The 13,646-nt window shown below is 41.3% G+C and overlaps 1 protein-coding gene across 5 annotated transcripts in view; it reads left to right on the forward strand.

Moving 5' to 3' along the window:
• FBXL2 (F-box and leucine rich repeat protein 2) overlaps positions 1-13,646 on the forward strand; it is a 95,886-nt gene that overhangs the window by 15,590 nt on the left and 66,650 nt on the right. For 4 of the 5 annotated variants that reach the window (XR_011483586.1, XR_011483585.1, XM_070455319.1 and 1 more), the window contains exons 2-3: positions 2,741-2,802; positions 2,942-3,035. Coding sequence is in view for 3 of the 5 variants with exons in the window: in XM_070455319.1 (XP_070311420.1) it covers positions 2,741-2,802; positions 2,942-3,035 (156 nt within the window). In the remaining 2 variants the exon portion in view is untranslated. The remainder of the gene's footprint in view (positions 1-2,740; positions 2,803-2,941; positions 3,036-13,646) is intronic. The other variant, XM_070455320.1, reaches the window with a different exon arrangement.

A 13,646-nucleotide genomic window follows, 5' to 3' on the forward strand; every position in this document is an offset into this window, starting at 1 on the left:
TCTTTACAATTATTACCCTGAACTCTTTTTTGGGTGGATTGCCTGTTTCCACTTCACTAAGTTCTTCTGGGGCTTATCATGTTCCTTCATCTGGAACATGTTTCTCTGCCACCTCATTTTGCCCAAGTTGCTATTTATATTTTCATGTGTCTGCTAGGTTAATACCTATCTTGACCTTGGAGAAACTGTTCTGTACAAGATGGCCTGTGTTGTCACCAGCCTGTATGCTCTCAAGGTTTCCCGTGAGGGCTGTGTGGGCCCTTCTGTTGTGCAGGCTGACCGTGTGGGCAGTCTGGTAGGCTTGCCTGGCCTCCACTCTAGTTGGTACCAGCCCATGCTTTATGAAGAGGCTGTTGGAGCTACTGGTTGGTGGGGCCCAGTCAGCAGGCAGCTGACTGCGGTACCCCAGGAGGCCTGGGGCTAGAGCCTGCTCACTGGTGGGTGGGTGCAGTTAGGGTCCAGAAGCTCTGGGGCTGTTGTCGGTCTACTACTGGTGGGTGAAACCAGATTTTGGTTTTAATGCTGGACCACTTATGGTCAGAGTCAGGTCCTGGAGTCTGATTGCAGTGCCCAGGGATCACAGGGCTGGTGTCTGATGACTGGTGTGTTGGGGGGTGGTGCGGGAGGTGTTTCCTGACACAGTTAGCTATGGGGTCAAGGGCATTCTGAGGCCGTGCCGGCCTGCTAGTAGGGAGCGCCAGGGCCAGCTGGTCCCAGGGGAGGGTCTGGCCTGCTGTGGGCAGGCCGGCCCTGCAGCTGTGGCTCTCTTGCATCTAGTGTCTGCCGCCTGGTAGGGGAGGCGTGTCCAGAGCCTGGAGCAGACTCCTGGACAGTTTGGCTGGTGCCTGCCCATTGGCGGGTGAAGGGCAAGGCTGGTCTAGAGGTGACTGTGGTCTCAGGAAGGTTTGGGCGCCTGTCTGCTGAGAGGTGGGGCTGTGTCCTTGTCCGGTTAGTTACTTTCCCTAAGGTGTCCCAGCACTGGTGCCTGCAGGCTGTTGGACGGGCCAGGCTCCTCAGTGGGGCCTGCTAGTGTTCACCCAATAGAAAGAGCTCCAAGAACGGCCTCTGCCAGTGTCTTTGTCCCCAAGGTGAGCCCACAGCCCACCTTCCCCCACCTCTCCAAGAGACTCCCTAAGACCAGTAGGTAGGCCTGGTCCTGGCTCCTGTCAAGCGACTACCTTCGCCCTGGGTTCTAGAAGGCGGCAGATTTCGTGTGCTCCTTTCAAGAGCCTCGTCTCTTTCCCTCAGCCTTTAGGGACTCCCGAGGCTAAGCCCCACTGGCCCGCAGAGCCAAGTTCCCCGGGCTGTGGGGCCTGATCTGGAGCTCGGCACTCTCACTGCTGGGGAGAACCTCTGCAGTACAGTCCCTCTCCAGGCTGTGCGTCGTCTCTGTGGTGAGGGACCTGGCTATGTTGCGGCCTCCTACCTGTCTCGTTCTAGTTCCTTCCTTGTGTCTTTAGTTAGACTTTTTTCTGGTAGGTCCTGGTCTTTTTCATGGGAGGTTGTGATTTTGGTGTGCTTCTGAGAGGAGATAAGCCCATGGTCTTTCTGCTTTGCCATCTTGCCTAATCTCTCCTCCCCTTCTGTCCATTTTTTCAAAGAAACAGCTCTTGGTTTCATTGATCTTTGTAAAGTTCTGGGGTTTTTTTACTCACAGTATTTGGTGTGAAATAACAAATTTTGAGACATGGAAAAAAATAAAGTGTGACCCATGGTTAGGAGAAGAGCTTAGAGAAGCCGAATCAGTGATGGGCCAGATGTTGAACAGTTGGAATGGAAGAGCAGTTAGAAAATTTTAACAGGAAAGTGGAAGACTATAAAAAGATCTAACTGGGAATGCCAGAGTGATGGTACCATGTTAGAAGGTAAGTATTCGTTTGATGGGCGTGACAGCAGACTGGACGTAGTTGGCAAACCCCAAGTAGAATAAATACAAAGCTGAGAAACGTGGCTAACTCAGCACTGTTAAATCTTCCAGTTCACGAACATATAATGTGTTTCAGTTTAAGTCTAATTACTCACGACAGTGCTTAGTATAAGTTGTCAATATATAATATCATGTACTTCTTTACTTAAATGTATTCCTAAGTAGGTTTTTTCTTATGCTGTTACAAATGAGATTATTTTCTTAATTTCATTTTCAGGTTGTTCATTGCTAACGTATGGAAATACAAATTATTTTTTTATAAATCCATGGGATATTTGTAGGTTAAATCTTTCAATCTTGCTGAATTCTGTAATTAATAGCTTTTTATGTCTTTTTTCTAGAATTTTCAGTGTACAAGGCCATATCATCTGTAAATAGAAGTTATTTCTTCCTTTTCAGTCAGCATGCCTTTTATTTATTTTCTTTGCTGAATAGCCTTGCCTGGAACCTCTAATACAATGTAGTATAGAAATGACTGTGTGTTATCTCTTCTCTAAATGTTTGCCATTCTTATTAAATGGTATAGAATATAAGCTGTTTTTATGTCTGTCAATATTGAAGAATACTGACTTCATGAAATTAGTGTCATTGTAATTATAGGATGGTGATTGGGGCCATTAAAAATTTTTTTTCAATTGGTGGACGATTGATTTACAATTTTGTGTTGGTTTCTGCTCTACAGCTGTGTGAATCAGTCATAATTATATCCCTTCCTTCCTGAGCTTCCTTGGGGCCATTTTGATCTACAAAATATGTAACTCTTTTTTGATTGATTGAAGAACATTTTAATAATTTCACTTTTTTTTCTTTTAGGTTTTCTCAAATAATGATGAAGGCCTTATTAACAAAAAGTTACCCAAAGAACTTCTTTTGAGGTAAGTGTAAGTAAACTTTAAAGATTTCGTATATGATTCGGTCATCAAGTTCCAAGACAGTCTCCTTTCTCACTGTGAGTCCATAGCATAGAAAAACAGACAGAATTAGCCTAACTGACTTTCTGTTTTTGTTTTATAGAATGCTGTTCAGCTTGTTGTTAAGTTTTACTTGGTCTAATCCAGAATGTACTAAGTATGTACGTAGCATTGGTCTGGATTCTTTTTGTAATGTGGTAAGTATTGTAATAATCTTCAGTAGGTGACAGTGGGTATCAGTAGATTATCTCAATGTAGTCAGTAACTCAAGGAGAGGTTATTAAGTCTTCGAGCTCCTGAAGTTATAGACGTTTAGATGTTTTCTGAAAAATTGGTTTTAAAATAATTATACTGTGTGTTCTTACTGAGCACGTAAAATGGTGTCAGCCCAAATACTGATGTTATCCATTTTATGAGAGTTATGTGCTAAGTGACAGTGCTATAGAACAGGCTTTCTGTCCTTTATTTTTAGCATTGCTGAATGTACAGGTCATGGTATTTTGCTTGGCATTTTGCCAAGTAAAGCTGCGACCGACGCTTGTTGATCCTCGGGCGCTGCAGTTTCCTTTCGTACTCAGCGAGCATCAAGGAAACCTTAGTTTAGTTTTGGATGTTCTATTTTAATTGTTAGCAAACACTTAATACATGAATACATGATCTTATGAGTGGCATTTCCCAAACGTTTCATATCAGTAATGTTTCACAAAACAAAACAAAAAACAGGTTTTGTGATCAGTAAGTATGGGAAACACAAGGTAAACAAAACCAATTTCTTTACTGCATGCCCTCCGGAACCTTAATAGGATAATATGCGTGGCGATGCTCCCAAGTGAATGACTGTGGCATTTCGAACTTACTGACCTTGGGCCTCTTTTAATAATCCTTGGAAATTTTGGGGGGAGATGCTGACATACAGTAAGAAATTGACCAGCTGACCCCATTCCCTGCCTGTGTTTAATCTCATTTTAACGTGTGGGGGATGAGTATGTGTGTTCTGTTTACATATTGGAGTTGCTCTGTAAATGCAGCCTCCTCAGTGTTTTCAGCTCCTGTTCTTGAGTCAGGAATGGGGCGAAGACTTGGTGTCTTGTGGTGATGATCACATTTTAGGGGCTTCAGGATGGCATTTCATTAGTTATCAGGTGTTGCCAAGAGCTCATTATGCTCAGTTAATTAAAAACAATTAAGTGATGGCAGAATCATATGAAAGATACAGCAATTATGTTTTATTTCAACAAAATAAATATGTGCTTGGCCAAGAGAGAATATTCTTTGGCTATCATGACCATTTTAAAGTTCCGAAAGTGGTAACAAGGAAGGAATGATATGTTTATGATACAAACCCACACGGTCCTGATGAAGCACAGTGAGCTGTTAGAACCAGAGTGGTTCGGATGGGCCGGCTGTGACCGGGCAGCCTAGGGGGTGCCATCCACACAGACCGCAGAGCGAGTGGGGGTTCCAGAGTTGTGCAGTGTTTCACTCTTGGTCTGACACTTTGCTAGCACAGACACCAAACCTTAATGTGAATATGTCACTTACACCCCGGGGGACCCATAAGCAGCTTCTGGCCGGCCCGCATGAGTCATTCAGCACTGGGGTGTGATTAAACTCCACCCTTCTCCTGAATACTGCTGCTGTTTGTGACTCAGGGCTGCTAACTGAATGTTTTTTCCCTTCTGGTAGAATTAGCTCTTACACTGTACTCAGCCATCGTACTGTTTCTACCTATTGACTGAAAGCGGGGAGGAGTTGGGCTGGGGAGCGCTGTGGAATTATATAACTTTCTGTGCTAGTGTGATTTCAAACTGCTGTTTTAGAAATTTGATTTTTTTAAGGATCCATGATGGACCCAGCTTTCAAAAATCCCGGAGCTGCAGTTTTTGAATCATGCTAAGGCTCACACATAGATCATCTTTAAAAAAAGAATTGTCATTTGAGAGCAAATGTTCATAACATGTTTATTCCTAGATTTGCATTCCCACTTCTTCCCTTATTTTGGAGTGTGTAAGGGGAAGTGAAAATTTAAAGGACTGCCACGGTAGGTCTTCTCTGACTCTTGGGTCTCAGACCTAACTCTAGCCAGATTTCAATTTTTGTTGGCCATTAAATCATCTCTTATCATTTTACTCTCAGATTTTCTATTCTCAGTAGTAATAGCTTTCCCTTTGCCAGCTTCCCTTTTGAAGCAACAGTTTGAAGAAGAGCTTGAGCCAGGTTGCCAAGGCAGACGTCTTTATCACATGTCAACACCCCCACAAAGCGAGTGAGTGCCCCAGAGCCCCCACGTCACGCAGCTTAAATGCTGATGCTGTTGCTAAGTTCAGCGCTGTCTTCATACTTCCAGCCTGTCTTCGGCTTACATTTTTACTTCACGTTGTGAACGTCTTTGTGACAGAGCAGACTGTTGTTCTTGTTCTTACTGAATTCCTGTTTACTTTCCGTCTTCATCAATAGGTGTGAATTTTTTGACTTTATGATAATCCTATTTATTTGCCGCCAAGGTCATTTTCTCCTCTGCCATTTTTTTTTACCGCATCCGTTACTACCCTCTTAAATTCTGTACTCGCTTCCATTACTGATCGTATCCAGTGAAGTTTGAGCTTACTCTCTGGAACCATTAACAAGCATAACCTAGAATTATGTACTCTTCATCACTTTATTATCACTTTGAATCCAGTCAGAAAAATCTGAGTTTTTTTAATCTGATCATCTTATTTCTAGTTTTAAGACCCCTCAATATTAGTAATTCACAGACTCCTCCTGCTACCCATTTTCAGTTTGTTAGTTAACAAGCGTTGACAGTTGTGCTCTTTCTGTCCTGCTTTCACTTATAAATTAAGGATGTTAAAGTTCTCCCTCTACCTTTCATGCACACACAGTTCAACAAATGGCTTGTAATTTTGCTATTCCTGGAGTCAGTTATGTAATGCTTGTAATAATGAAAATGTATAGTTTGTTATAATCTCTGTATGTGTTAGTGAGTTGAGTTGTCCTCGCTTATACTTATCTTCATTGTTATTGGATATATTACTTTTGGAGCTTGACTTGCTTGAGGTTTCTACTCTCCCCATTTACTGGTAGTGTGACCTTAAAGTGACTTCACTCTCCAGGCCTAATTTCCCATATCTGTAATAGTACTAGTAATGGTTCTTACTTTAAGGGGCTGTTGGTAGCTCTGAGCACCTGGCACTTAATAAATGTTAAGTAAATGTTTTATTATTATATAATATCAATTTTGGACGTCTGAATACTTAATAAATACTCTTGACAGTACAGTTAGTTTTAATACAAACAATTGGTAAAAGCAGGCTATCCTGATATGCATCTTAACATATGCTACTGCTAACCATCTCAGTAAAGGACCTGATTATTAAGCAAGTTAATATGGCCTACTGCTTCATTTCATCAACTTGCACTAATTTAATCTCAACAGAAATTGCATACTACCACCTGACATTAAACTGACAACTTTTGGCACTTGAGCAGAGTAGTGGTGGTAATTATGACAACTGATAATTATTTGGTATTATCAAGAAGGCAGTCTCTTGGAAAGAACCATTCCTCTTTTGAGAAAAGCAATCTGGCGTGAGCAAATATTGGCCCACAATTCAGGTTTCAAACTGTAAGATTAGTTTGTTTGACCTTAAGTTTTTACTTCTCTTATGGGCAAACAGTAAAGAGTCTGCCTGCAGTGTGGGAGACCTGGTTTGATCCCTGGGCTAGGAAGATCCCCTGGAGAAGGGCATGGCAACCCACTCCAGTATTCTTGCCTAGAGAATTCCATGGACAGAGGAGCCTGGTGGGTTACAGTCCATGGGGTTGCAAAGAGCAGGACACAACTGAATGACTAACACACACACACACACACACACACACACGTGGTTGTTTTCAGATTTTAGTGATGGAATGAAAATGCATGTAAACAGCTTCATAGGAATAGGGAGTGCTACATGCAGTAAATATTTTAAAACATTTTGAGAAAACATGACTCTTGTTCAGTTCGTTCAGTTGCTCAGTCGTGTCCGACTTTTTGCAACCTCATGAACCGCAGCACACCAGGCCTCCCTGTCCATCACCAACTCCCAGAGTCCACCCAAACCCATGTCCATTGTGTTGGTGATGCCATCCAACCATCTCTTCCTCTGTTGCCCCCTTCTCTTCCTGCCCTCAATCTTTCCCAGCATCGGGATCTTTTCAAATGAGTCAGCTCTCCGCATGAGGTGGCCAAAGTATTGAAGTTTCAGCTTCAGCATCAGTCCTTCCAATGAACACCCAGGACTGATCTCCTTTAGGATGAACTAGTTGGATCTCCTTGCAGTCCAAGGGACTCTCACGAGTCTTCAACACCACAGTTCAAAAGCATCAGTTCTTTGGTGCTCAGCTTTCTTTATGGCTCTTGTTAGTAATGAATAATAATGAAAGAAAGCTTGTTAGACGTATTTTTAAAAACCATATCACCATTATCTATGTTATTTTCTTTTCTTTTAAAATGTATGTGGATCCATGACAGAATTAAGTCCTGAATGTGTTTGTGGGCTTGATGAAGAAGGATTGATTGCCCCAAACAGGAGAGCTGAGCCTAGTAATTTTGGCAAATGGAATCAACTACATAATTACATATAATTTGGCAGTTTTACTAGTTTGCTAGGGAAAATGATAAAATAACTAGCACTTAAATTTTCAAATTTCCCGTTTCTAAAATGTATAAGCCAATTCCATGAGTGAAAATAATTGTGGTTTTTGTTGTAATTATTAAGTTACAGCCCAATGCCTATCTGTAATCTCGGGACCCTGGGGAGCAGTGCAGTACCGGGCTCATTCCTGTATGGGGCATCATTGAAGGGGCGTTCTTGCCTGCTGGCTGGTTGTAGTACTCCATGGACTTTTTCAAGGACTGCTACCTTCTGCTGTCTGTGATGCCTTTGTATATATTCCAAGGCAACCAAACGGGTAAGATGCTCTTTTAGGGGCACATACTGCAAACTGGGCTTCCCTGGTGTCACAGATGGTAAAGACTCTGCCTGCAATGCAGGAGACCTGGGTTCCATCTCTGGGTCAGGAAGATCCCCTGGAGAAGGGAATGGCTACCCACTCTAATATTCCTGCCTGAAGAATTCCACGAACGGAGGAGCCTGGCAGGCTACAGTCCACGGGGTCGCAAAGAGTTGGACACGACTGAGTGGCTAACAAGTAGTCGTAGAACTTCAAATACAGGTTTAAACTTCTGTGCAGATTTTTCTTTTTGTTAGAGGTTTTTTTTTTTTTTCTTTTGGTTTGTTCATGTTTATTGTTGTTTTACCTTGTATGGGTCTATACAGGACTGAATTAATGTATGTTGAAATTAGATGCAGATGCTTAAAGGCCCTTCCCTCTGTATATACTATTATGTATTATTTTAGGCTTAGCATCTAAGTCCAAATCATGGCAGAGGCAGAGTGTCCTCAGTGTAGGTTGGGGTTATGCTTACAATTAAAACTCTGATGATGCCTTTGAATTTTTAAATCTGTATTGCGGCGGCATGAAGCATGAATAGAACTCCACAGATAAGGGTAAAACTAGTATATTCTACTCTAGAGTGTTATCCCTGGAAAGTTATGTTACAGAACTGTTAATTTAAAAGCTGTGAATTCAGTAGTTACAACAGAAAAGATTGGCAAATTTGATTCTAAAAATAGTAAAATATGGCAAAATATACCAAATCAATATAAGCAGCATAGTGGTAGATGAAATAATTCAAATACACATTATAAGAGAAGGCTATCTTCTTCAACATATACACAAATTCTTAAAAATTATTAAGAAACAGATGGATCAGCTCTTAGAAAAATTTGAGGAGGGTTTGAACAAAGAGGAAATACAAATGGTCAATAAATATGTTGAGTTGAATTGCTAGAGGTCATAGGCTTGAAAGGTTGTTGTTGAGCTGTGAAAGACGCCAGGATTCTTGGCCTCCGGAGGAGAGGAATTCAACCTTGGGCCAGTGACGAGGCTTGATCGCTCAGAGCTTTTGTGTAGGGAAGTTTTTTTGAAGTATAAAAGAGATAGAGAAAGCTTCTGACATAGACATCAGAAGGGGGCAGAAAGAGTGCCCCCCCTGCTAGCCTTTAGCAGTGTGTTATATACCTGTCAGCACGCTGCTAATTAGAGAAAGGGGATGTCTCAAAACTCAGAGTGGCACCAGGACGCTCACTCACAACATGCATTTTGAGATAACATTGGCACAAGGTGAGTCATCCCGGGCCATAAAACAATTGACATGAACCTTGAAGAAAGGCAGGTTTCCTAGTAAATATATAGTTTCCAAGTAAATATACAGTGGAAACAGTGTCAGACTTTATTTTGGGGGGCTTCAAAATCACTGCAGATGGTGATTGCAGCCATGAAATTAAAAGACGCTTACTCCTTGGAAGGAAAGTTATGACCAACCTAGAGATAGCATATTAAAAAGCAGAGACATTACTTTGCCAACAAAGGTTCGTCTAGTCAAGGCTATGGTTTTTCCAGTGGTCATGTATGGATGTGAGAGTTGGACTGTGAAGAAAGCTGAGTGCTGAAGAATTGTTGCTTTTGAAGTGTGGTGTTGGAGAAGACTCTTGAGTCTTTTGGATTGCAAGCAGTTTCAACCAATCCATCCTAACAGAGTTCAGTCCTGGGTGTTCATTGGAAGGACTGATACTGAAGCTGAAACTCCAATACTTTGGCCACCTCATGCGAAGAGTTGACTCATTGGAAAAGACCCTGATGCTGGGCTGGATTGGGGGCAGGAGCAGAAGGGGACGACAGAGGATGAGATGGCTGGATGGCATCACCAACTCGATGGACATGAGTTTGAGTAATCTCCAGGAGTTGGTGATGGACAGGGAGACCTGGTGTGCTGTGATTCATGGGGTTGCAAAGAGTCAGACACGACTGAGCAACTGAACTGAACTGAAGTATTCAGTATATAGTAAATATATAGTTTCATTAACACAGATCAGGAGAACAATGTATGAGTAAAACATACTGGTTTGTTGAGCCCTTATTGGTTCTGAGTCTTAAGAGGAACAGACTTGAAGAAAGACTAGGGTAAATACATAGTTCATTAACATAGCTTAAGAAAAACACTTCTATAAGAAAAATGCATTGGTTAGCTCAAGGTTTGAGAAAAGTTCAGGTGAAACCAGGTGTCTCCATGGTAACACAGAATTTTAAGAGCACGCTCCTTTTAATTATGTATAGAGAAGGGAAGAATCTGATCCTTGTAGTTTGTTTCCTCCTGCCGCTTAAGAGAGAGAGAAGAATGTCTGACACTTGCAGCCCATTTCCTCCATTTGGAGACCCCTTAGCCTTTCTGCCTGTTCCCCTCTCAGGCTGTAAAAATATTTAACTTCATACAGTAATATTTGTTTTTCCAAGTGGTCTTATCAATTTGCATTCATACAGACAATGAATAAGAGACTCAGCTGAGTTGTTCTTTTCCGATTTTAAATGCTGTGTGTGTCTTAGGTATAGACTGACATCTTGTGCTGTTGATTTGAATTTCCCTGAATTCTAATGATGTTGAGCATGTGTTTATAGTTTGTCCCTCACATGTGTTTTTTCTTGGGTGAGATGTATGTATATATTTTTTGCCTGCTGTTTATTATTGGTTTGTAGGAGTTTTCTTTCCCTTTCCTGCTTTTATTTATTTGCAGTCTGCCTTGGGCGTCGTTGCTGCTCACGGGCCGTCTCTAGTTGTGGAGAGCGGGAGGCTGTTGTCCAGCTGCGGCGCGCGGGCTTATTGGCGTGGCTTCTCTTCTTGCGGAGCATAGGCTCTGGGTGCGCGGGCTCAGAAGCTGTGGCTCGAGGGCTCCAGAGCATGGGCCCAGTTGTGGTGCCCTTGCTCAGTTGCTCCGAAGCTCGTGGGGTCTTCCTGGACCAGGGATCGAGTCGGTGTCCCCTGCATTGCAAGGAGATTCTTAGCCACTGGACCGCCCGGGAAGCCCCCCGTTCTTCTTCTTAATGTTACAGTAGCCCCTGCATTCTTGCATCCAGTTGTTTCAAGTAATGTCTCAGTAACCTTTGTAAGAGGGCGATTGGGGGTTTTAATGATTAAAATGAGTATTTTATTCACTATGATGATTATTGCAGTTTTCTATTTTTAATTTCTTTTTTATCTTACTAATTTTGCTTCTCTCCTACTTAGAACTTTCCCTGTTGCCTTTAGTGTAAAGTCCACGTAAATTGTTAAGACTTATTCTCCCAGAACTTTCCACTTACTATTTCTTACTGTATTTCATCTCTCTCTCTTTTCCAACTTTCTTGTAAACTCTGATAGCTGATTTACTTCCAGTCCCTGAAAATGTCATTTAATTTGTTCTCTCCCATAGTCATTCTGCTTTCTTGAAAGGCCAGTCTTAATTTATTTTTTTACTGATGTGTAGTTGAGCTACAGTGTTGTGTTAATTACTTCTGTACAGTAAAGAGATTCAGTTTATTATATATATGTGTGTGTGTGTGTATATATATGTGTGTGTGTGTATATATATATATATATATATGTATGTGTGTGTGTGTGTGTATATATATATATATATATTCAGTTGTATCCAACTCTTTGCAGCACCACAGACTGTAGCCTGCCAGGCTCCTCTGTCCATGAGATGATCCATGCAGGAATACCAGAGTGGGTTGGCATTTCCTCCTCCAGGGGAATGATAAAGCATAATAGAAAAGAGTATGTACATTTTTTTCATATTCTTTTCCATTGTGGTTTATCACAGGATGTTGACTAGAGTTACCTCTGCTTTGCAGGGGGACCTCGTTGTTTATCTGTTCTGTGTGTGCTAGTTTGCATGTGCTGATCCCACACTCCTAATCTAACCCTCTCCCACCCATCTCCTCCCGGCAACCACAAGTCTGTTCTCTGCGTCCCTGATTCTGCTTCTGTCTCATAGTATATAGGTTCATTTGTGTCAAATTTTCGATTCCACGTATGTGATACCATGTGGTATTTGTCTTCCTCTTTCTGACTCAGTTTGCTCGTCTGTATTTGCATCCATGTTACGGCGAATGGCATTATTTCATTCTTTTTTATCGCTGAGTAGTATTTCTCTGTATATATGTACCACATCTTCTTTACCCATTCATCTGTCAGGTGGACATAATTCAGGTTGTTTTCATTTCTTGGTTATTGTGCACAGTACTGCTGTGGACATAGGTGTACATGTATCTTTTTGAATTATAGTTTTGTCTGGATATATGCCCAGGACTAGGATTGCTGGATCATATGCTCATTCTACTTCCACACAGTTTTCCACTGTAACTGCACCAACTTACATTTCCACCAGCAGTGTAGGAGGGTTCCGTTTTCTCCACACCCTCTCCAGTATTTGTTGTTTGTAAAGAAGGTGCCAGTCTTTTGTTCACCCCGTCTTTTACCTAGTCAGCCTAAGGCTTTCTCTTAAGTTCAGGACTGTGTTCTCTCTTTCTTGAGTGTGTGTATAGGTTCTTTACACACTTATAATTTCTTGTGTTTGTCCTGGACTTTATGTTGCATGACACAGTAAATCTTATATTTTAAAAAATTGAGGTTTTATATATATATATAGTTGACACAGGTGTACAATATAATGATTTGATATTTGCACATACTGCAAAATGATCACCACATTGTCGAGTTGACATCTGTCACCACACATAGTTACAAAACCTTTTTCTTATGATGAGAACTTTTAAGATTTACTCTCTTAGCAACTTTTAAATATGGAATACAGTATTATTAGCTATAGTTACCATGCTGTGTACTACATCCCCATAACCTTTACCGTGTAACTGGAATTGTACCTTTTGACCCCATTCACCCATTTTGCTCACTCCTGCACCTCTGGCAACCACAAATCTCTTCTCTGTATCTTTGAGCTCAGGTGTTTTTTTTTTTTAAATTCCACATATAAATGAGATCATAAGGTATTTGTTTTTCTCTGTGAGACTTATTTCACTTAGCAGAATACCCAGGTCTGTCTGTGTTGTCACAAATGGCAGTTTTCATTCTTTTTTATTGCTGAATAATTTTCATATATAATACCACATCTCACATTTTTTATTTGTTTTACTTCCTTGGCTGTGCTGGGTCTTAGTTGTGGCACACAGAATCTCTTCTTGTTTTGGCATGTGGGATCTAGGTCCCTGATCAGGGGTCAGACCCAGGCCCCCTGCATTGGGATTATGGAGTCTTAGCCACTGATCATGAGCGAAGTCCCCACATTTTAAAATTCGTTCATCTGTTGATAGTCAGGCCCTTAACTTGATTCTGTATCTTAGCTATTATAAGTAATGATGCAGTGAACATGTTAGTGTGTATATCTTTTGGTCCAGTCTTACGCTTTCATTTTCTCCAGATGAATATCCCCAAGTAGAATTGCTGGATCATATGGTGGTTGTATTTTTAAGTTTTTGAGGAACTGTCATATCTGTTGATCGGGTCCATTCATATATTGTAGTGATTGCCACTGTAGTGTTAGCTAGCACCTCTTTACATCATGTCATTATCATTTATTTGGGGGGAATAATTAAGATCTAGTCTCTTAGAAAGTTTGGTGTTTTATTACAGTGTTGTTATCTATAATCACTATATTGATTATTAGATCTCTAGGACTTATTTATATACTAATTGCAAATTTGTACCCTTAAAACAATATCTCTTCTATTCCCTCACCCCCAGACCCTGGTAACCACGTCTTTTTGTGAGTTTGGCTTTCATTTTGGGCCCACATATAAGTGATATTGTAGTGTTTGCCTTTCTCTGACTTATGTTAGCAGTGTCCTCAGAAACTGTGTTGTCACAA

Source organism: Odocoileus virginianus, chromosome 26 (genome assembly GCF_023699985.2).
Source record: "Odocoileus virginianus isolate 20LAN1187 ecotype Illinois chromosome 26, Ovbor_1.2, whole genome shotgun sequence".
Taxonomy (NCBI): Eukaryota; Metazoa; Chordata; class Mammalia; order Artiodactyla; family Cervidae; genus Odocoileus; species Odocoileus virginianus.